General features: G+C 37.8%; 1 protein-coding gene across 1 annotated transcript; it reads left to right on the forward strand.

Annotated features, from left to right (window-relative positions):
• The first annotated feature begins 18,453 nt into the window (after window positions 1-18,453).
• Window positions 18,454-20,730, forward strand: CSR1 (chlorsulfuron/imidazolinone resistant 1). The gene has a single exon (XM_089628665.1). The coding sequence runs from the start codon at window positions 18,598-18,600 to the stop codon at window positions 20,581-20,583; it is 1,986 nt and encodes a 661-aa protein (XP_089484791.1). The 5' UTR covers window positions 18,454-18,597; the 3' UTR covers window positions 20,584-20,730.
• The last annotated feature ends 1,193 nt before the right edge of the window (window positions 20,731-21,923 follow it).

Raw genomic sequence — 21,923 nt, forward strand, 5'->3', positions numbered from 1 at the left:
CAAATGAGAATATGTAAGCTATGAAATGACATGTCTCATTTCATGATTGAGGTAAGCATGATGCAATTCATACATAATGACTACGAGACATAAGAGGTTAAATGGTTTGTTCTTATTCTGTCTCTAGAAGTGCACTGGTCAATTCAGTATCTTCAAAAGATACCTAGGAAGAACTATAGAGTCTCCAACTCTCTATGTCCCATAACCAAACATCATAGATTCTCCTAACAATCATACTGAGATCAATAGTCCTTTGATCCTTAGATTGTGAATATACTATTTTAAACAAACCATGAAGAGTTTGTTCATGCAAATCTATATTTGACTCTTCATTTGTTATTAGGTTTGTTTAAGGACTAAAGACTATAGTTTACCGTAAAGCTTCAAACAGACAAGGAAGAATGAATGAACGTTTCAACTTTTATTAATTATCCAGCAGTTACAAGCAAGAGTCTTCGTGAGACTTTATTCCATCAAATGTACATAAGTAATGACTACTACTATACTTGTGGGCACCATTGACAACAGAGAGAGGAGCAACGACACATGATGACGAGAAAGGAGAGACACATGAAGAAGAGAAAGAAAGAGAGCAAGAAGATGATGACACTCAAGCCAGCGGAGAAGACATGGAGAACAAAGAGAAGCGGGTATACGGAGAGAATGACATTTTTACTCAATCTCAGGTAGTCATTTTGACTCAAACATTACAAATTTATTTATTTATTTATTAATTTATTTATGTTTGTTTATTCAATTCCAGGTAATTGTTTATGGAGAATAGGGTTTTTTTTGAAGCATACTTCACAAGAACTGAGAGATATTGAAGTGGAAGAAGAGGCCGACATGTATGATGACGATGTAGTTGTTACCCAGGATATTGTAGACCGGGTCAAAGAGCAAGCTATCATCATTTTTCGATTCACCGGAAAAACATCGGACCCGGAGGCCCCCGGCAACATACACTCCTACACCGAAGTCGCGGTCATATGTTCTTTTCACCACCGGCCCGAGGAAAATGCCATCTCGCTATCCACTCTCGGATCCAACGGCACTGCCTTCCGTAGATGATGTTGATGTGGTGAAAACGTGGTTGAAAGTTGGTCTAAAACCCGGATACAAGGAGACAAATGTCGAGATTAAATACAATGACTTTGAAGAGTCATTGTCTCCATCTTGGGACTTCCGGGACATACGCATTGGCTCGAAGACATGGTTTTACACCTTGTGGACGGCAGACGAATGGCTAACCGATGAGGTACCAAACATAAATTCATTTATTGGTATTCTTTTCAATAATTCATGTCAATAAGTCAATTGATTTATTTCTATTAATGTGAATAAACACATGCGATTTATTGACATAAATGTCAATAAAAACTTGTGATTAATTGATATTCATGTCAATAAACACAAGTTTTTATTGACATTCATGTCAATAAATCATCTGATTTATTTCTATTCATGTCAATAAATCATCTGAATTCTATTTGCTTGCAGCACATGAGTGTACTATTCTACTACATTAGGAAGAAACGGAAGTACACGGAAGTCAGCTATGCATACACGACCACCAACACGCATTTCACCAAATATGTCGAAGAACTACACAACGAATGGAAATCTTGTGAGAATCCCGACAAGTTTGACTGGTCCAAGCAATCAATTGCTCAGAAGATCGTTTTAGGGATGAAATCTTCTGGGAATTGCGTCTGTCCATGGGTAGACGTGGGTATTATTTACATCCCGTTTCACTCAAATGATCATTGGATTCTTTTGGTTATCTTCATCCCCGCCAAGTCAATCATTGTTTATGACTCATTGAGCTATCGAAAGGGAACGAGAGAGAGTATAGCCGGTTTGGTTGAATTTCTTCCCATCTTGCTAGGCTCAATTGGTGCATTTGGAAGCTTGAAGATTGAGGATCAGACTTCTGAGCCATTCAAAATTATATTCGCCGATGATATACCTCAACAACATAACGGGTAGGGATTATAAATTTCTACTTTTAGATAGTAATTAAAATTTAATACTGTGTATTATATTGACAGCGGAGACTGCGGGATGTTTGTCATTAAGACCGCAGAGTTCTTGATGCACGGGCTTCCATTGACGGATTTGAAGCAAGACGACATGACCATGTACCGCAAAAAGCTAGTCATCGATTTTTATAGGCATGACAGTTTGAAGCAAGAGAATAGATGCATGTCCAACAATGATGTGTGATGTGTTGTATTAGTGATATTGATATGTATTATTTTATTTTGCTATCCCACAACTATGATATTAGGTAGGATTTGACTGAACAAGTATGATAGTTTTTACGTGTGGGTAATCTTTTGTGTGTGGTACTATGAGATGTGTTCAGGTACACTATTTAATGTCTTTAGGGTATGTTATTTTGATATTTATTTATATCTTTTTCTCTCTTCACGTAATTGAGATCTTATTGCATCATTGTCAATAAAATTGAGATCTTATTGACATCATTGTCAATAAAATTGAGGTTTTATTGACAGTTTTATTGACAATGATCTCAATAAACCTGAGATTTTGTCAATAAAACTGTTGATTTTAAGAGAAGTAGACAAATTTCGTATTCACAAAAGTCGACATCCATAATTATAAAGTATTACATCATACTCAGAATTACAAAATTCAAACTTATTCAACGACTACTTCTCTGAGACAAAGGAACAGGATCGTCACATGTCTTTCTATTGTGCCCTTCTTTGCCGCACCTGCTACATTTACGCCCACTAGGCACTTCACATTGGGATAGTATCTTTCTCTTTTTAGGTCTACCTGCCGGACGGCTCTTGAAGTGATGAGGAAGTAATATGATTTGTTTGACTTCAAGAGGAATGTCCCATGCTTTAACACTGCCATGGGGGTGGATGACACCTAAATAACACCATTTCCAGTACTCGGTGGTATAATAGGCATAACAAAAGTCCACATGTGGAAGGTTACGAATATGACATGCCGCAATCGCATGAGCGCATACAAAACTATCTGTTTGAAATTCTAAACATGAGCATGTTTTATGCTGCAAATTCACAACCCATCTCTCTCCATCTTTATCTAAAACCTCAAACTCGAAAACAGAAGAAGGTCTCACCTACAATGAACAAGTATTCACAGTGAGTTCTGGAACAATAATGTGACATTAATGTCAATAAAAAGTCACAGTGAGTTCTTGAAAAATAATTAATTCCTGTTCTTTTTTTTTATTCATATTAATGTCAATAAACATTGGAACTTATTGGTATTGATGTCAATAAAAAGTCACAGTGAGTTCTTAAAAAATAATTAATTCATGTTGTTTTTTTTATTCATATTAATTTCAATAAATATTGGAACTTATTGGTATTAATGTCAATCAAAAGTCACATTGAGTTCTTGAAAATAATTAATTCATGTTCTTTTTTTATTCATATTAATGTCAATAAATATTGGAACTTATTGGTATTAATGTCAATAAAAAGTCACAGTGAGTTATTGAAAAATAATTTTGAGAAAGAGGATATTGTTGGAATTGATCTAGGGTTAAGAAAAATTTTAACGCTACGAGCAAGCAGGGGAATTTAAAAATTTTCTTTTAAATAAGTAAAACGATTTTACTAACCTAGACAAAGAACAAGCACATGTTTATTTTAAATTAAAACTATTAAAGAGCATTACTCGTTTACTAACCTTTGCGAAGCTTGAACGTTGAGAAGCCTTAGGAAGGTTGAAACGTTCGTGTAATATATAAACTTTTGTAAACGCTCGACTTGTGAATTTGAATAAAATAGACGAGTTTTATTTCAAATTGTTGTTGCATATGGGACGTCCTTAAATTTTAAATATTTTGGAAAATAATAATATTTAAGGTCGACGTAATTTCGGAATAAGAATATTCGAGTGAACTCGATATTATTTACGAATAAAATTATTCGGAACATACTTGGAGAGTTAAAAATCTCGAGAGTAAAAATAAATTCCGGAATCCCTTAAATATATTCAAGGTGACGGGAATAAATGAGAATTTTCTCGGTTATTTTTCAAGATTATTATTTTTAATTAATTAAGGACGAAGTTATGAAGTTTTATTCTGAAAGGACTTATGTGCAACAAAGTGAAGGACGAGATTGAAAGAAAAAGTTGAGGAGGGGCTGTTTGGAGTGTGACGTGTCAAGGAATTGGTGGGCCACTTGTTCACGTGTGGCGTGACGAGAGAGTGCCACGTAGCCACTTATTCCACTCTCCCTCTCTCTTTCTCGGCCACCTCACTCTTCATTTCTCTCTCTTTTCTTTCTTTTCTTTCTTTCTTCTTCTTTCTTTCTTCTCTTTTCTTCTTCTTCTCTTGACCCGCGCGCGCACAACTGCAGACCAAGAAAAAAAATTGTTCGTTTGTTTGCACGTCATATGTTCTGCATTAGCTTGTTTTCTTTCCTAAGTTAGACTCCCGCTTGCTGAGTTATTCGACTCATAGTTTTATGTCCCTTGGTAATGTAGATAAGGGCAAAACGGCAATGTAAGCAACAGAGAAGGAAACCGAGACGGGACGGGTATCTCTTGACCAACGGGCTATGGGTTCTGGCTCGGGAAGTAATCTCTTATATAATATTTTGTATAATATCGACTCTTCCTAAAATATCATCATGTGTATATAAGTAAAGTCGAGAGCTTCTATGTACACATGTATCTATGTATAAGGGTCGATATACGACTTCTAAGTTCTAAACTAAAAATGAAAAATTTCCTGAGATTTTTGATAACCAGTTTGTATTAACCGCACTTTAAATAAAATTGTATTTCATTTATTATAAGTTTAATAGATTATACATTTGCCTTGAGTATTTATTACATTTCATTATTCATATGGTGACATGCTCCCGCTACGTGATTTTGGTTCCGTCGAGTCGCGGCTTGCGGGCGATGTGACGACGTTCGTGGGTCGTGACAGTTCGTCTCCCCACGAAGCTCATCATTCTTTGTTCTTCGAGAAACTCGAGTAACAACGAAAGTTTCTATCACAAGAATCACTCGAGAAAGAAAGGAATTAATGTGTGGGCACTTTTAAACACGACGACTCAAGAACAAGTCAAAGAGTCAAAGAGCTAAAAAACTAGGTCAAATATGGACCTAGGTGCCAAAACAAAAACGAAAAGAACTAGAGAGAGAGAGAGTTGGGCGGCCACAAGGTCTAGAGAGAGAAGCCATCAATCTCTAACTTATGTGGGATGAGAAAACAATGAGAATGAGGTCTTTATTTATAGGGGATGGATTACCTTCAACAAAGTAGTTTCCTCTACTATAAAATATCACATATTCATGATCAAATATTTCTTTTTCCTTCTCTCCCTTTGGACGTGCAAAGAGTTGCTTCTAGAAGCAAAATTGTTTCCTCATAGAGAAAATTTGTTTTCTCTTTTTATTTTGGCAAGTATCTTCATACATCAATGCAGAAAATAATTTCTCTTTCTCTTGGGTTTGGGCGTGTACACCTTCTAGAAGGTTTCTAGATTTTTCTTCATTTGTTCATGACAACATAAGAAAAGCCCATTAAGAATTTTCAAGTAAAATTCCATGAAATGAAATTAATCCTCAAGGCCCAAATACTTGTCATGGTCGAGTGTTAATATGTCATCATATGACAATGTCAAAAAAATTTATTGACATTCATTTCATCCTATGTCCAAAAAGACAAAAATACCATTTAGACAATTTTCGTAAAACTTGTCTCGTTTTTTTTTTACTTAGCTTCTAGTTTAACTAATCCTACTTGATATGATTTGTGATAGTGACCTCATGGATCCAAATGAACAAAGCTTGAGCTAACATACTTGGACTAAAAAGTTCACAAACCTTTTCCAAGTATAGCTTAATGTCAACTGACTCAACTAAAGAGTTGACACTGAGAATCTCTCGGTTCAAATGAATTTATTTTCTACTCAAGAATTCAACTTAATTGTGGTGAGTGGATCCACTGAATATTATCTATGTTTACCCTTCATGAATATCATCAGCTAGTCGGGATTTACAAAATTACCATTTTACCCTTCTATCTGTTATTTCCTCAACTCCTTTGTCGCTTGTGAATAAGTTAGAAACAATGTATTGACGAGGAGCTAACAAGTCACATTGATTCATCCAAAAAAGTCATGACTCAATTTGGACAATGGCCAATTCATTTATTCACATTCCAATGAACAAAGCATGAGGTGATATACATTGCATTTCAGAAATCTTGTACATGAATTCCATATCTATGAGATCTTCGGAAATTTACTCATGACATCTTCATAACTTAGTACTTCACCAATAGGTCATGTTCAGAATCACATAGTGAATTCGAACTCTGACTTTCTCAAATGAGAATACGTAAGCTATGAAATGACATGTCTTATTCCAAGATTAAGGTAATCATGATGCAATTCATACGTAGTGACTTCGAGACATAAGAGGTTAAATGGTTTGTTCTTATTCTGTCTCTAGAAGTGCACTGGTCAATTCAGTACCTTCAGAAGATACCTAGAAGACATCATAGATTCTTCTAACAATCGTACTAGGATCAAAGGACTATAGATATCAGTACGATTGTTAAGAGAATCTATGATGTCTGGTTATTGGACATTGAGAGTTGGAGACTCTATAGTTCTTCTAGGTATCTTCCGAAGGTACTGAATTGACCAGTGCACTTCTAGAGACAAGATAAGAACAAACCATTTAATCTCTTATGTCTCGAGGTCAGTACGTATGAATTGAATCATGCTTACCTCAATCCTAAAATGAGACATGTCATTTCATAGCTTACGTATTCTCATTTGAGAAAGTCAGATTTCGGATTCACTATGTGATTCTTAACATAACCTATTGGTGAAGTACTAAGTTATGAAGATGTCATGAGTAACTTTGTGAAGTTTTCATAGATATGGAATTCATGTACAAGATTGCTGAAATGCAATGTATATCACTTCATGCTTTGTTACTTGGAATGTGAATAAATGAACTGACCAGTGTCCAAAATGAGTCATGACTCTTTTGGATGAATCAATGTGACTTGTTAGCTCCTCGTCAATACATTGTTTCTAACTTATTCACAAGCGACAAAGGAGTTGAGGAAATAACAAATAGAAGAGTAAAATTGTAATTTTGTAAATCCCGACTAGCTGATGATATTCATGAAGGGTAAACATAGATAATATTCAGTGGATCCGCTCATCATAATTTGGTTGAATTCTTGAGTAGAAAATAAATTCATTTGAACCGAGAGATTTTCAATGTCAACTCTTTAGTGGAGTCAGTTGACATTATGCTAAACTTGGAAAAGGTTTGTGAACTTTTGAGTCCAAGTATTTAGCTCAAGCTTTGTTCATTTGGATCCATGAGGTCACTGTCACAAATCACATCGAGTAGGAATAGTTAAACTAGAAGCTAAGTCAAAACAAGAACGAGACAAGTTTTACGAAAATTGTCAAAATGGTATTTTTGTCTTTTTGGACATAGGGTGAAACGAATGTCAATAAATTTTTTGACATTGTCATATGATGACATATTATCACTCGGCCATAACAAGTTTATTGGGCCTTGTGGATTAATTTCATTTCATAGAATTTTACTTGAAAATTCTTAATGAGCCTTTTTCTTATGTTGTCATGAACAAATGAAGAAGCATCTAGAAGCCCATTCTAGGTGTCTTAGACGCCCAACCCAAAGAAAAAAGAGAGATTATTTTGTGCATTAATGTATGAAGATAATTTCCAAAAGAAAAAGAGGAAACAAATTTCCTCTATGAGGAAAGGGAGAATTCGGCCAACAAGGAAGCTAGACAAAAGAGGAAACAAATTTCCTTTATGAGGAAAGGGAGAATCCAGTTTTCTTCGAGCTCATGAAAATCCGCAGTAAAAGTGGCATAACTCTCAGCTCAGAATTCAAAATTTAATGATTCTTGAATAAAATTAAATTTATGTTTGTCCTTTTTCCAATGCAATTGGTTTTAGGTCAAAAGGACATCGGAGCCGCCAGTTATGACGATTTACTCTGAGGTGCGCGGCTGTTCCGAAAGTCCAGTTTTTTAGAATTCCGGATTTTAAACCCCACTACCATGAGTTATAGAACTTTAATGAGAAAATTTCCTTGAGAAAAATTGTTTTTTTTTATAAGATAATAAACATAATGTGTAAAAAAAATTATTTTTGAAAGTTTAATTGAAATTGAATTTTTACAAAGTTTGAATTTTGAAAAACCGTTTTAGCTTTCAAACTTGTAAATATTTTGTCATCCAAATCAAATAAGTTTTCAAAATGTTTTCAAAACTATATCTATATCACATATATTCAAAATCTATATGCTCTTGGAAATTTGAGTGGGAGGTCTTGTCGTAGACAAGCCGAAAAATAAAAGATGTGTAATCTCAAACTTTCAAGTGTTCGAGTGAGTAGAAGTTCACACTTCCCTTATGCACTTTCCCGAATAGAAAATAGGAATATGTATGAGTATGTACGTTGTGCCTTTATGCACTAACACTGCTCTTCCTTGAACATGAAGATCTAGGATTCCTTTCTAGTAGTCCACTCTATCACTCTATAACTAGGAAATTTGTTTCCGAACTTATAAAGACGATGTGCCAACTCCAAAAACTAAGTGGGAGGGTTATACTTGTTGTTTGTAACCCACGATCCACAACACTAATGAAAGAAGCAATTAACGTGAGACTAAGAGTAACTCTTGTGGCCCTCTCTTCAATGGGAGTACTCTATGGCGTTTTTGCTTCGATCATTGCTCAACGAGCTAAGTCCGAGAGTGAGACGATGAAGACAAGGCCTCCTCTTGGGGGATTGTTTTTCAAAGTTGACCTTTTAGACTAAGTGGTTGGTTGCACACTTAGACTCAATCCCTAGTAATCCTCCCTTGAGGCTCTATGAAAGGATGTGAGTGATCAAACCAATTTAAAAGTTGGCTAGTCAAAATTGATGTATTGACATCTTGGCTAAGCATTAATGAAGTGTCATTTACTTATAAATGGAGATTTTTTGCGGCCTTCTCTTGAGGGAGTAAATTATCATTTGGTTTATAACACCTTTGGATTTTATCAAATCTTAAAAACTTAAATCCTAAACCAAAAGACTAATCATAAACTTGTTTCAACTCTCGAAGGCAAAATGTCTCTCCACCTTCTCTCAAACATCCTTTCCTTAAATAAACTCGAAAGCGAGAACTACGTAGATTGGAAACATAACCTCGACATAATACTTACCATTAACAAGCACAAATGGGTACTCACCACCCCGTGTTGTCCTCAAACGAATGATGATTCGACTCAAGAGGACAAAGACGCCTTAGCGGCCTGGCTCCGCTCCAATGAGATTGTGAGGTGCAATATCTTAGCATCTATGAACAATGTGCTGAAACAGCAACATCGTGACATTGAGACAGTCGCCGACAGGCTCTACAATCTCCATGAGATGTTTGGAGGGCAAATGTGTTAGGCCAGACAACAAGCAGTCAGACAGTTTATGAACTGTCGCATGAAGGCTGGGACTCCTATCAGGGACCACATGATGCTGATCATTAGTTACCTGAATAAGATGGAAATACTAGGATCTGAGATTAACAAGGAGACCAAAATAGATATGATCTTGGAAACTCTCCCCGAATCTTTCGATACCTTCAAGCTGAACTACTCCATGAACAAGCTAGAGTACACTGTTACCGAGCTTATGAAGGAGCTTCACACTGCTGAAGGTCTCACTAAGAGAAAGAGGAACCAAGGAGAGGCATATGCTACTGAGCACAAAGCCTCCGCCTCTAGATCTAAGAATAGACCTCACAAGGCCGAGAAGAAGAACTGTCCTGCCTATCTCAAAGCAAAGGAACATAGTATTGTACTAATTACCGAAGCGTTCTTAATAGCTGATAATGTATCAACGTGGATTCTTTACTCCGCTGCTACTAACCATATTTGTTGTTCCTTGACTGGTTTTAAGAAAACCAAAAGCTTAGAGGAATGCGACTTCTACTTCAAGTAGGGTGATGAGAGCCTGGTGTCTGCGAAGGCTGTGGGATCTGTGATGCTGTCTTTCGAAGACTGCACTTTAAACTTGAATAATGTTTATTTCGTTCCTTCCTTTGGAAAGAACTTAATATCTGTTGCTCGTCTTCTTGAGCAAGATTATTGTTTAAAGTTCATTAAGAATGGAATTCGTATTTCGTTTCCTGGTAATTCTTTTGTCATTGATGCATGTATGAAGAATGTTCTTTTCTACATCTATCCCACTCAACCTTCTCTATTAGACACCGAAATAGATAATGATCTAGTTAGGGAGCCAAAGAGGATCAAACTTTCTGATTCCTCTGATCTAATAAACTCAACATATCTCTGGCACTTAAGGCTTGGTCATATCAGTCTAGACATGATTAAGAGACTTGTGAGGGACGGTCCAGTCTAAGCCTCTAAAATAGGTTCACTACCTACTTGAGAATCTTGCATAGAAGGAAAAATGACTAAGCGACCTTTCTCCGATAAGGGTCGAAGAGCCACTGAGTTGCTGGAACTAGTACATTCTGATGTATGTGGTCCGCTCAGTCAACAGGCACGTGGAGGATACGAATACTTCGTTACCTTTGCTGATAATTACTCAAGATACGGTTTTGTCTACTTGCTCAAACACAAATCCGAGACCTTTAACGTATTTAAGGTCTTTAGGGCTTTAGTGGAAAAGCAAACTAGCAAAGTGATCAAAACCCTTCGATCTGATCGAGGAGGTGAATATATGTCTGGAGAGTTCGATGACTTTCTTAAAGAAGAATGTATCGCTTCTCAGCTTACCGCACCTGGCACACCTCAACAAAATGGAGTGTCAGGGAGAAGAAACCGAACTCTTATGGAGATGGTTAGATCAATGATGAGTTACTCATTACTCCCTCTTTCCTTTTGAGGATATGCCCTCGAAACAGCCGCATATATTCTGAACCAAGTTCCATCTAAAACGGTTCCTGGTACTCCTTATGAACGATGGACTGGCCGTAAAGTAAATCTTGATCGCATCAAAATTTGGGAGGCAAAAGACTAGCAAGTTGGCTAGTAGGTTAGAATTGTGTCTGTTCGTTGGATATCCAAAGGAAACCAAAGGTTTCACATTCTATAGTCCCGAGGACGATAAGACTTTCGTTAGCACGAATGCTCATTTCCTTGAGGAGGACTTTATGAAAGATGTAAAACCTAGAAGCAAAATTGTGCTTGAAGAAAAGTTGGGTGATGAAGCTTCTACCTCATCTGTAAGAACTGTTCTTACCCCAAGTGAAACAAAACCTAACTCATCATAATCTCATCAAGTAGTATTTCGACGTAGTGTGAGGGCTACTAAAAAGCCTGACAGGTACATGTCTTATGGAGACACTCTCGTAGCCGTCTCTGACATGGATGACCCTGTTTCCTATAGCCAAGCGATGGCTTGTTCTGAATCAAACCTTTGGCTTGACGCCATGAAAGTTAAAATGCACTCGATGTATGTCAACAAAGTCTGGAAACTTGTAGACCTTCCTGAAGGGATTAAACCCGTAGGATGTAAGTGGATATACAAGAAGAAAAGAGGTCCGGATGGGAACGTCGAGACGTTCAAAGCACGACTTGTGGCTAAGGGTTATACCCAACAAGAAGGGATTGACTATGAAGAAACCTTCTCGCCAGTCGTGATGCTTAAATCCATCTGCATACTTCTATCCATAGCTGTAGCTCTCAACTATGAGATCTGGCAAATGGATGTCAAGACTGCCTTCTTGAATGGAAATCTTGACGAGCGCATTTATATGGCTCAACCAGACGGTTTCGTGGAAGAAGGTCAAGAGACCAAGGTTTGTGAGTTACTTAAATCCATTTATGGATTAAAGCAAAACATCTAGGTCATGGAATATTAGATTCGATGAAACTGTAAAGAGCTTCGGCTTTGAGCAGTCAATAGATGAGCCGTGTGTTTACAAGTTAATGCACGAAGGTAAAGTTGTGTTTCTGGTACTATATGTCGATGATATATTACTCATAGGTAATGATGTGGGCAAGTTATCTGAGGTTAATGTCTGGCTGGCAAAGCAATTCGAAATGAAGGATCTAGGAGAAGCCGCGTACATTCTGGGGATCCAAATCTTTCGAGATAGGAAGAACCAAACTCTGTCACTCTCTCAAGCATCTTATATTGATAAGGTGATGGATCGCTTCTCGATGCAAGACTCCAAGAAGGGCCAAACACCCTTTAGGCATGGAGTCTCACTCTCTAAGGACCAGTCTCCCAAGACTGCACAAGAGATTGCGGACATGATAAAAATTCTTTACGCCTCAGCCGTAGGAAGTCTCATATATGCTATGCTTTGCACTAGACCTGATATCTGCTTTGCAGTTGGCGTAGTTAGCCATTTTCAATCTAACCCTGGACCTGAGCACTGAATTGCTGTTAAGCATGTTCTTAAGTATCTTCGAAGAACTAGGAACTTGATGCTTACATATTCAGGTACTGACCTGACTATGACGGGATATACTGACTTAGATTTTCAAGCGGATAAGGATTCCAGGAAATCCACTTCGGGATTTGTGTTCGTCCTTAATGGTGGAGCTGTTGTGTGGAGGAGTATTAATCAATCTTGCATTGCTGACTCCACAATGGAAGCAGAATATGTGGCTTCATGTGAAGCATCCAAAGAGGCTGTATGGTTTAGAAAATTCCTTAAGTATTTGGAAGTTGTTCCAAATGTCGACGAGCCCATGACCCTTTATTATGATAATAGTGGGGCTGTCGCTAACTCAAAGGAACCTCGAAGCCATAAGCGCTCTAAACATATTGAGAGGAAATACCATTTGATTCGAGAGATCGTGCACCGCAGAGACGTGGAAGTGAAGAAGATCTCAACGGTGGACAACCTAGCAGATCCATTCACCAAGGCCCTAGCGAACAAGGTCTTCGACTAGCATCGGGAGGGATTAGGCATGAAGGACTACACACATCTTCTTTGAGTCAAGTGGGAGTTTGTTGTCAATGGTGCCCACAATAAGATTTGTAGTCTTTACTTATGTACATTTGATGTAATAAAGTCTCACGAAGACTCTTGCTTGTAATTGCTTATTCATTAATAAAATGTGAAACGTTCATTCATTCTTCCTTGTCTGAATCTTTATGATAAAACTTTAGTCTTTAGTCCATAAACAAACCTAACAACACATGAAGAGACAAATGTAGATTTGCATAAACAAACTCTTCATGGTTTTCTTAAAACAATATATTCGCAATCTAAGGATCAAAGGACTATTGATCTCAGTACGATTGTTAGGAGAATCTATGATGTCTGGTTATGGGACATTGAGAGTTGAAGACTCTATAGTTCTTCTAGGTATCTTCCGAAGGTACTGAATTGACCAGTGCACTTCTAGAGACATGATAAGAACAAACCATTTAACCTCTTATGTCTCGAGGTCACTACGTATGAATTGCATCATGCTTACCTCAATCCTGAAATGAGACATGCCATTTCATAGCTTACGTATTCTCATTTGAGAAAGTCAGAGTTCGGATTCACAATGTGATTCTTAACAGGACCTATTAGTGAAGTACTAAGTTATGAAGATGTCATGAGTAACTTTGTGAAGTTCTCATAGATATGGAATTCATGTACAAGATTGCTGAAATGCAATGTATATCACTTCATGCTTTGTTCCTTGGAATGTGAATAAATGAACTGGCTAGTGTCAAAATTGAGTCATGACTCTTTTGGATGAATCAAAGTGACTTGTTAGCTCCTCGTCAATACATTGTTTCTAACTTATTCACAAGCGACAAATGAGTTGAGCAAATAACAACTAGAAGGATAAAATTGTAATTTTGTAAATCCCGACTAGCTGATGATATTCATGAATGGTAAACATAGATAATATTCAGTGGATCCACTCATCACAATTTAGTTGAATTATTGAGTAGAAAATAAATTCATTTGAACCGAGAGATTCTCAGTGTCAATTCTTTAGTGGAGTCAGTTGACATTTGACGAGGATCCACAAAATTGTGTTTCACAACATCTCCTGTGAATAGCGCCGTGGCTTTTGGATTCTTTCTAGACTATACGGAACATGTATGCTCAGAATCAAACTTATAATAAGAAGAAATGAATGTCAGTTAATATATCACAAACCTATAAAATAAGATTGTTAATAAATCACAGTATTTATTGACATTAAAGTCAATAAAACTGAGGTTTTTATTGACATTAAAGTCAATAAATCATAGTATTTATTGACATTAAAGTCAATAAATCACAGTGTTTATTGATATTAAAGTCAATAAATCACAGTGTTTATTGATATTAAAATCAATAAATCACAGTGTTTGTTGAATTTAATGTCAATAAATACTATGATTTTAGTTTCTTGAATATAACTAAATAATGATGTAAAAAAGAGAAAGATTGGGAGAAACACATACTTCCTGATCTGAAAAACCTCGGTCTCCCTTAAACTAACCGCACGAATTTCCCACTCACAATTGTCACCAAGGCAAACGACGTGGAGATACTTCTTACAAGAACTCTTTGTCGTGAATGCAAAGTGTTTACTTATTGCATACATGGTCAAATGCTTCTTCAAAGCGTGTTTGGTAGCGTATAGAGCTTCTAGCTCGACTCTGATAGGCGAGTTCAAATCCATCACTTCATTCTCCCCAATGTGCTCACGGCCAGTCCTGGACGGTTTGGTAGGGGGCTGTGGAGGTCGTTGTGTCGAGGGAGTAGGTTGAGAGGGTCCTTGTGTAGAGGAATGTGGTTGTGGAGGTGGTTTATGTGTCGGTGGAGTTGGCTGTGACGGTCTCTGTGGCGGGGAAGGGGGCTGTGATGCCAACGCACGCGGCTGTTCAAATGTGTATTCTTCCAATCCAAGAGTGGACGGAGATGCAAACTCTTCAAATCTAGACTCTCCTTTCATTGGACTTGATTCTAGGCGAGACGAGGACGGCTGATTTGCTGCCTCATCGGGCGTTAGCTTAACTATCTCAATAATAAGATGAAAATTTGACATGGAATGGTCTCGGCTCCTCAAATACAAGTAACTTTTGATGTGCCTATCATTTGTAATCTTTATTGGCATTGTTGAAAATGGTGTCTCATATTTGACCACAATGGAATGAGTGGACGGTAAGAGCCCCATCTCAGCGTACAAGGCGTCCATGAGATGGTGGTATTCAAAACCATCCAAAAGCACAAGTACAAACGATGCACCCTCCTTGTATACACATGGTTTAACTCATGTACCACTATACTTGACATACACTAAAATATCACCCATTACTGCATAAAAAGAGGGTAATCGGGATGTTAATATCCTATTTTAAACGTTTAAAATTCCTTTATAAAGATTTAAAATCATAACAAAAAAATTAAAAAACTGTGAAGAAAATGCATTTTTTTTTACATTGATATCAATAAATCTTCAAAGGATTTTCTAGAATCGTTGAAGATAAATGCAACAATGTCAATAAATCCTCAACGAATTCTTAGAAATTTTCAGAAATTTTCCAGATTTTCCGGAATTCCGAGAATCATTCTTTCTTTGGTTTTTAACTTCAAATACCATAGGAATTCAACAACTAAAACGCTTGTAGAACGAGAAACTTTTTTCATGAAAATCTCTAAACCCTAAAGCGAAAATGACGAACTATAACATAATAAAAGTGAACGAAAATGAAGAAAAAAAGAGAGCAAACCTTTTTTCCTTGAGTTGAAACCACTGAAAAACGAGTTGAAGACTAGAGAGAGAGAGACGAGTTGAAGCTTGAAGACGAGAGAGAGAGGGAGAGAGAGAAGAAACGGTTGATGGAGGAAAATGTTAATAAAAAATAATACAATAATAAAATAATCCCAAGAAAAAAATTAATTAATATAAGTAAAAGTCAAATACTAAAATAAAAAAAGAAAGAAAATGTTAATAAAATTGAGGGTATTTTTGTACTTAAAGAAAATAGGTAGTCATAATTTAGGATTAAATTGAACTTATTTGATTTTGGTCCAATGAATTATTAGAGGTTATTTTCCTTATAATAAAGCTGTAAACAGTAAACAAAATTTTAATAGAGCTCAAAATAATAAACAAATTATTAAAAACATTTGTTAACAATTTGAAAAATATTAATTTTGCTTAAATTTTAGAAGTCTTAAACTTTAATAAACTCCCTGGACTTTAAATAAATTGAAGCATCCCTCTAATGGCGGATTGTCTCAGTTGTCTGATTCTTTCGACGGAACTTACTTTACCTCCATAATTATATTATTAGTGATGTCATTAATTAGCAAGACTTTTTTTGTTTTTTTTGGAAAATTCTCATTCAAGAGCTGACTATTTGGAATCTAACAGCACTTGTGAATTCAATTAGAACCGGTGGCTCTTATCGAAGTCTTTTTTTCTACTCGCGTCTCCGGTATTGAACCATCATTTATGTTTAATTACTTTTGGAACAGTTTTAAGGCCTATGAGGAGAATATAGTTGTCACATAATAGGATAACGATTTGTGAGGAAAAAAATAAAAAAATAGGATAACGATTTAAAAATTAAAAATGACGTGGGTTTTATTCATTTATTTTTGCTCGAACTTGGGTAACTTTATTGATCGGTGGACGAGAGGCAAGTACACAATTATTTATTTATTGATAGGCACTATCTTTGTCAAATTAAGCTATGTTTGTCTTTACCCAGAAAAGTAGAACATCTTACACTAAATGTTAAGAGTGAGTGCTTAACCATTATACTAGTGAGCGCGAGAAAATAATTATTATATGCTGAAAACATTTTTCTTATTTAAGCGCACGTGACACACCTTAACTCAAATGAAGTGAAGTAAACCATTAAATAAAACAAAACCTAATTTGATTTCATATCAATACTTAAAATTTAAATATATTTTAAAAGACTAATAATAGAGACATAAAACATATTATATATATATATATATATTACTATTCACTATTTTTTTTTTCTTTTTCTTAATAATATATTTTTTTTTTTATAAATTCGAGTAACTCCAATATGATTCAACAAGCGAGAAAAAATAGCTGAAAAGTTTAGCCTAGCCCTAATACTTTATTTACATTAAAAGGATTTCAATTAAATATAAATTAAAATTAGCAAATATGTATGCGGACAAATATATTTAAAATAAGTTAAATAACTAAAATTTATTAAACATTGTCGGTATTAGACGTGAGTAATATATATATTTTTATATTGATAAATGTTGGAGGGTTTTAAATTGCTTCCACACATTAGTTAATTATTTTGGCGCTGTAAAAAAAATTAGCAACATAAAATATTTTATTTTAATTTATCACTAATTAATTAAGTTCAAATCAAGGATCGAAATACCGTTACCGTTACCGTTCCGAGCCTTCGAATTTACTGGTAACCGCCCGTACCGTAAAGGAATACCGGGGGAAGCGAGAAAAAAAAAGGAAACCGGTACCGTTGAACTTACCGTTACCGTAGAGGAATACCGTCAAATACCGGTATTTATCGAGGGGAATTCAGAAAAGAAATATACAAAAAAAACATACAAAGTACGTAGGATAAAACAAGTCACAAAATTTCTTCATAAATCAATAAACAAGTTCATCATAACCTTAATCATCACTAACTAATCACAAAATTATCAAATAATTCGGATTAAATCCAAAAAAATTACAAACATCAACACAAAATTTCTAAAATTAAAAACAAGTCACAAATTTATTCATAAATCAGTAAACAAGTTCATCATAACCTTAATCATCACTAACTAATCACAAAATTATCAAATAATTCGGATTAAATAAAAAAAAATTACAAACATCAACACAAAATTTCTAAAATTAAAAACAAGTCACAAAATATCTTCATAAATCAATAAACCACTTCATCATAAGTTCATAACCTTAATCATCACTAAATAATCAAAAAATTACCAAATAATTCGGATTAATTACAAAAAATTAGAATCATGAACACAAACCTTAAATCAACACTACATTTAAGTTCACAACTATCAATTTATACTTAATCTTAAAAAATTATCAAGAAATTTCAAGTTTTAAACTCAAAATCATCAAAAAATAAAATTTGGCCGGGAAGTGGACCGGGAAAGGGGTTACCGACGGGATCTGGGAAGATTTGGCCTTCGTCGCGTCGGGAAATGGGCGGGACGGCGGGATCCGGTCGGAAAGCTGGCAAAAATGGTCTGGGTCGCGACGGTTTTCCCGGAACCACCGGAAAGTTCCGGTTTTGGTGGTTCCGGTGCCGGGGAGCTCCAAAAAAGGGGAACCGGACCGGTTCCCGTCCGGTTCCCCCGGTTTTTAAATCCTTGGTTCAAATAGCTATCTTTGTATCCTATAAATATAATCCTATTTCTATTCCTATTTCTTTTTCTTAATAAAAAATTTCTATAAAATCGAGTAGCCCCGAAGTTCTTCAACAGTCACTCAAACAAAGGCGAAACAAAAGGGCAAAAAAAAAAAAAAAAAAAAGGAAAAAAAAGCCTAATACTTTAGCGTAACTCCGTGGCCACAAATTCGACTTTAGCCACTCTCTCTCCCTCTCTCTGAGCTATCCTTTGATGTCAACAATGGCGGCCACAATACCTTCACCGTCCTCCTCCTCCACAATCCTTCCGAAACCCTCCTCCTCCGCCGCCGCCAGATTCGCCTTCCCCCTCAAAACCCCCTCTCTCCTCCGCCAAGCCCCACGCGCCGCCAAGCCCCTCCCACTCCCCATCTCCTGCTCCGCCGTCCCCCCACGCGCCGCCGCCTCCTTCGTCTCCACCGAAACAACAACGTCACCGACGACCTTCGTCTCCCGATTCGCCGCCGACGAGCCGCGCAAGGGCGCCGACGTCCTCGTGGAGGCCCTGGAGCGCGAGGGCGTCACCGACGTGTTCGCCTACCCCGGCGGCGCGTCGATGGAGATCCACCAAGCCCTGACCCGCTCGTCCTCGATCCGCAACGTCCTTCCCCGCCACGAACAAGGCGGGGTCTTCGCCGCCGAGGGCTACGCGCGCTCCTCCGGCCGCCCCGGCGTCTGCATCGCCACCTCCGGCCCCGGCGCCACCAACCTGGTCTCCGGCCTCGCCGACGCTCTCCTCGACTCCGTCCCCATCGTGGCCATCACCGGCCAAGTCCCCCGCCGCATGATCGGCACCGACGCCTTCCAAGAAACCCCCATCGTCGAGGTAACCCGTTCCATCACCAAGCACAATTACCTAGTCCTTGACGTTGAAGACATTCCTAGGGTCGTCAAAGAAGCTTTCTTTTTAGCGAATTCCGGTCGCCCCGGGCCGGTTTTGATCGACGTTCCCAAGGATATTCAGCAGCAGCTTGTTGTGCCCGATTGGGGAAGGAAGATGAAGCTTCCGGGGTACCTTTCGCGGGTCCCGAAGAATCCCGACCCGAAGCTTCTCGAGCAGATTGTGAGGCTCGTCTCCGAGGCGAAAAGGCCGGTGCTTTACGCTGGTGGAGGGTGTTTGGACTCGAGCGAAGAGCTGAGGCGATTCGTCGAGCTCACCGGAATCCCTGTTGCGAGTACTTTGATGGGGCTCGGAGCTTACCCGATGAACGGGGAACATTCTCTTCATATGCTGGGGATGCACGGGACGGTCTACGCGAACTACTCGGTGGATAAATCGGATTTGTTGCTGGCTTTCGGTGTTCGTTTCGACGATAGGGTCACGGGAAAGCTCGAGGCTTTCGCGAGCCGGGCGAAGATCGTCCACATCGACATCGACTCGGCTGAGATCGGGAAGAACAAGCAGCCACACGTGTCGATCTGCGGCGACCTGAAACCCGCCCTAACCGGACTCAACAAAATCCTCGGATCGAAGAAGACCAAGCTCGATTTCTCGGCTTGGCGGTCCGAGCTCGACGAGCAGAAGATGAAGTTTCCATTGAGCTACAACACGTTCGAGGACGACTCGCTGATCCCGCCACAGCTCGCGATCCGGACTTTGGACGAGTTGACCGACGGGTCGGCTTTCGTTTCGACCGGAGTTGGTCAACACCAAATGTGGGCGGCTCAATACTACAAGTACCGGCGGCCGAGGCAATGGCTGACCTCAGCCGGGCTCGGAGCGATGGGATTTGGGCTTCCGGCGGCGATCGGGGCCGCGGTGGCGAACCCGGGCCGGACTGTGATCGACATCGACGGAGACGGGAGCTTCGTGATGAACGTTCAAGAGCTCGCCACGGCTCGGGTCGAGAATCTTCCGGTCAAAGTGTTGCTTCTCAACAATCAGCATCTCGGGATGGTGGTCCAGTGGGAGGACCGGTTCTACAAGGCGAACCGGGCCCACACTTACCTCGGGGACCCGGCCAGGGAGGACGAGATATACCCGGATTTCGTGAAGATCGCTGAGGGGTTTGGGGTTCCGGCGAAGAGAGTGATTAGCCGGGACGAGCTAAGAGGAGCGATTAAAGTCATGTTGGAGACTCCCGGGCCGTACCTTCTTGACGTGATTGTTCCTCATCAGGAACATGTCTTGCCGATGATTCCGAGCGGAGGCGCGTTTAAGGATATCATCACCGAAGGCGATGGAAGAATCAAGTACTGAGAGAGACTGGTTTGCTTGCTTTTTTATTTTTATTTTTTATTGTGGTTGTGAGAGAAGGAACTTTTGGTTAGTATGTAATAGAAACTTATTGTCATGTTTTAGATTTCTTGATAGTGATAAACTGCTTGTTGTGTCTTCTTGTTATAATTATGTTGCTTTCCCATATGATTTTCCTCTCGAGCACTTTTGATTGATGAGATGAGGCCTCCATCTTAAATAAAAAAAAAAAAAAAAAAAAAAAAGACTAATTCAAGGGTGTTCTCGTAAAGCATCATCAAAGCCACAAATTATGTTTGCACTATTTCAGTTGGAAAAAAAAAATAAGATTGCAATTGGCTGTGACACTTCAAATCTTCTCTTCATTTTTTTTTTTTTAATTTAAACTAAAGTTTGGATCTTTATTCTTAGACAAAAACGAAGAAACTGTCATCCACAGAAAATAAGCCCTTTATTTTCCTTTTTTTAGACTTATGAATAAAGCGTTGTATTTTGAGAGATTGAACTTTGAAAGTCGTTACTAGAAGAATTAGACTTTTAGCGACTACCGTACCGAACTTCCGATTTAGTGGTATACCCTCTCCGACTATGTATACAGAGAAGAACTGGGGAGAGGGTCAAGTGAAAGTTATTCGTTTATTAATTAGTTGAGAGAGTTAATCTAACTAAACTGATAAATAGAACATCAGAGATAAGTACAAGACTCCTTGTTCCCCTTTGAAACTAAAACGTTACTATCTTGAAAATTTCAACCATGGTTTCTCTATGTATTTTTATTTCTTAATTACTATGATGTGTGTGGTCATTGGTTAGGCTTAGTCAAATCAGCTCGAGTGTAAAAAAAAATTGTAACGTATTGACAAGTTGTGGGCGGATCTAATGAGTGCCAACATGAGTATTGCACTATGTTAAAGAGATGATTTATGATCACAATTCCTTTTTTTTTTTTTTTGAGGGAAATCACAATTCATTTTTAAAAACATGTAATTCTGTGTGACACAGTTTTTTTAGACCATGATGTTACTTACAAGTATGTAGTTATGCTAAAAATGATGAAGAATGAACATGTTTATGCATTAAACTTGAATCGTGATAATAAACTTCGAAAGCGATACCAAAAATATTCTTGTCACTTGAGTATGAAAAATTAGTGGGAGGAGTTAGCTAGACATGAGAATTTTGTTAAAATTCATTAGTATGTCTGTTTACCATTTAATAAAAATGGGGTTGGCGTACATTAAGCTAAGTATATGTGAATAGCGTCACGCATATGAATTCGCTCTGTGGAAAAACTAAATCGAGCCCAGAAACTTATGAGGAAAATAAGAATCATGATGGATATG

The sequence above is a fragment of the Urtica dioica genome, chromosome 10 (genome assembly GCF_054948205.1).
Source record: "Urtica dioica subsp. dioica isolate 48M chromosome 10, U.dioica_male_clone48M_v1_H2, whole genome shotgun sequence".
NCBI classification, from domain to species: domain Eukaryota; kingdom Viridiplantae; phylum Streptophyta; class Magnoliopsida; order Rosales; family Urticaceae; genus Urtica; species Urtica dioica.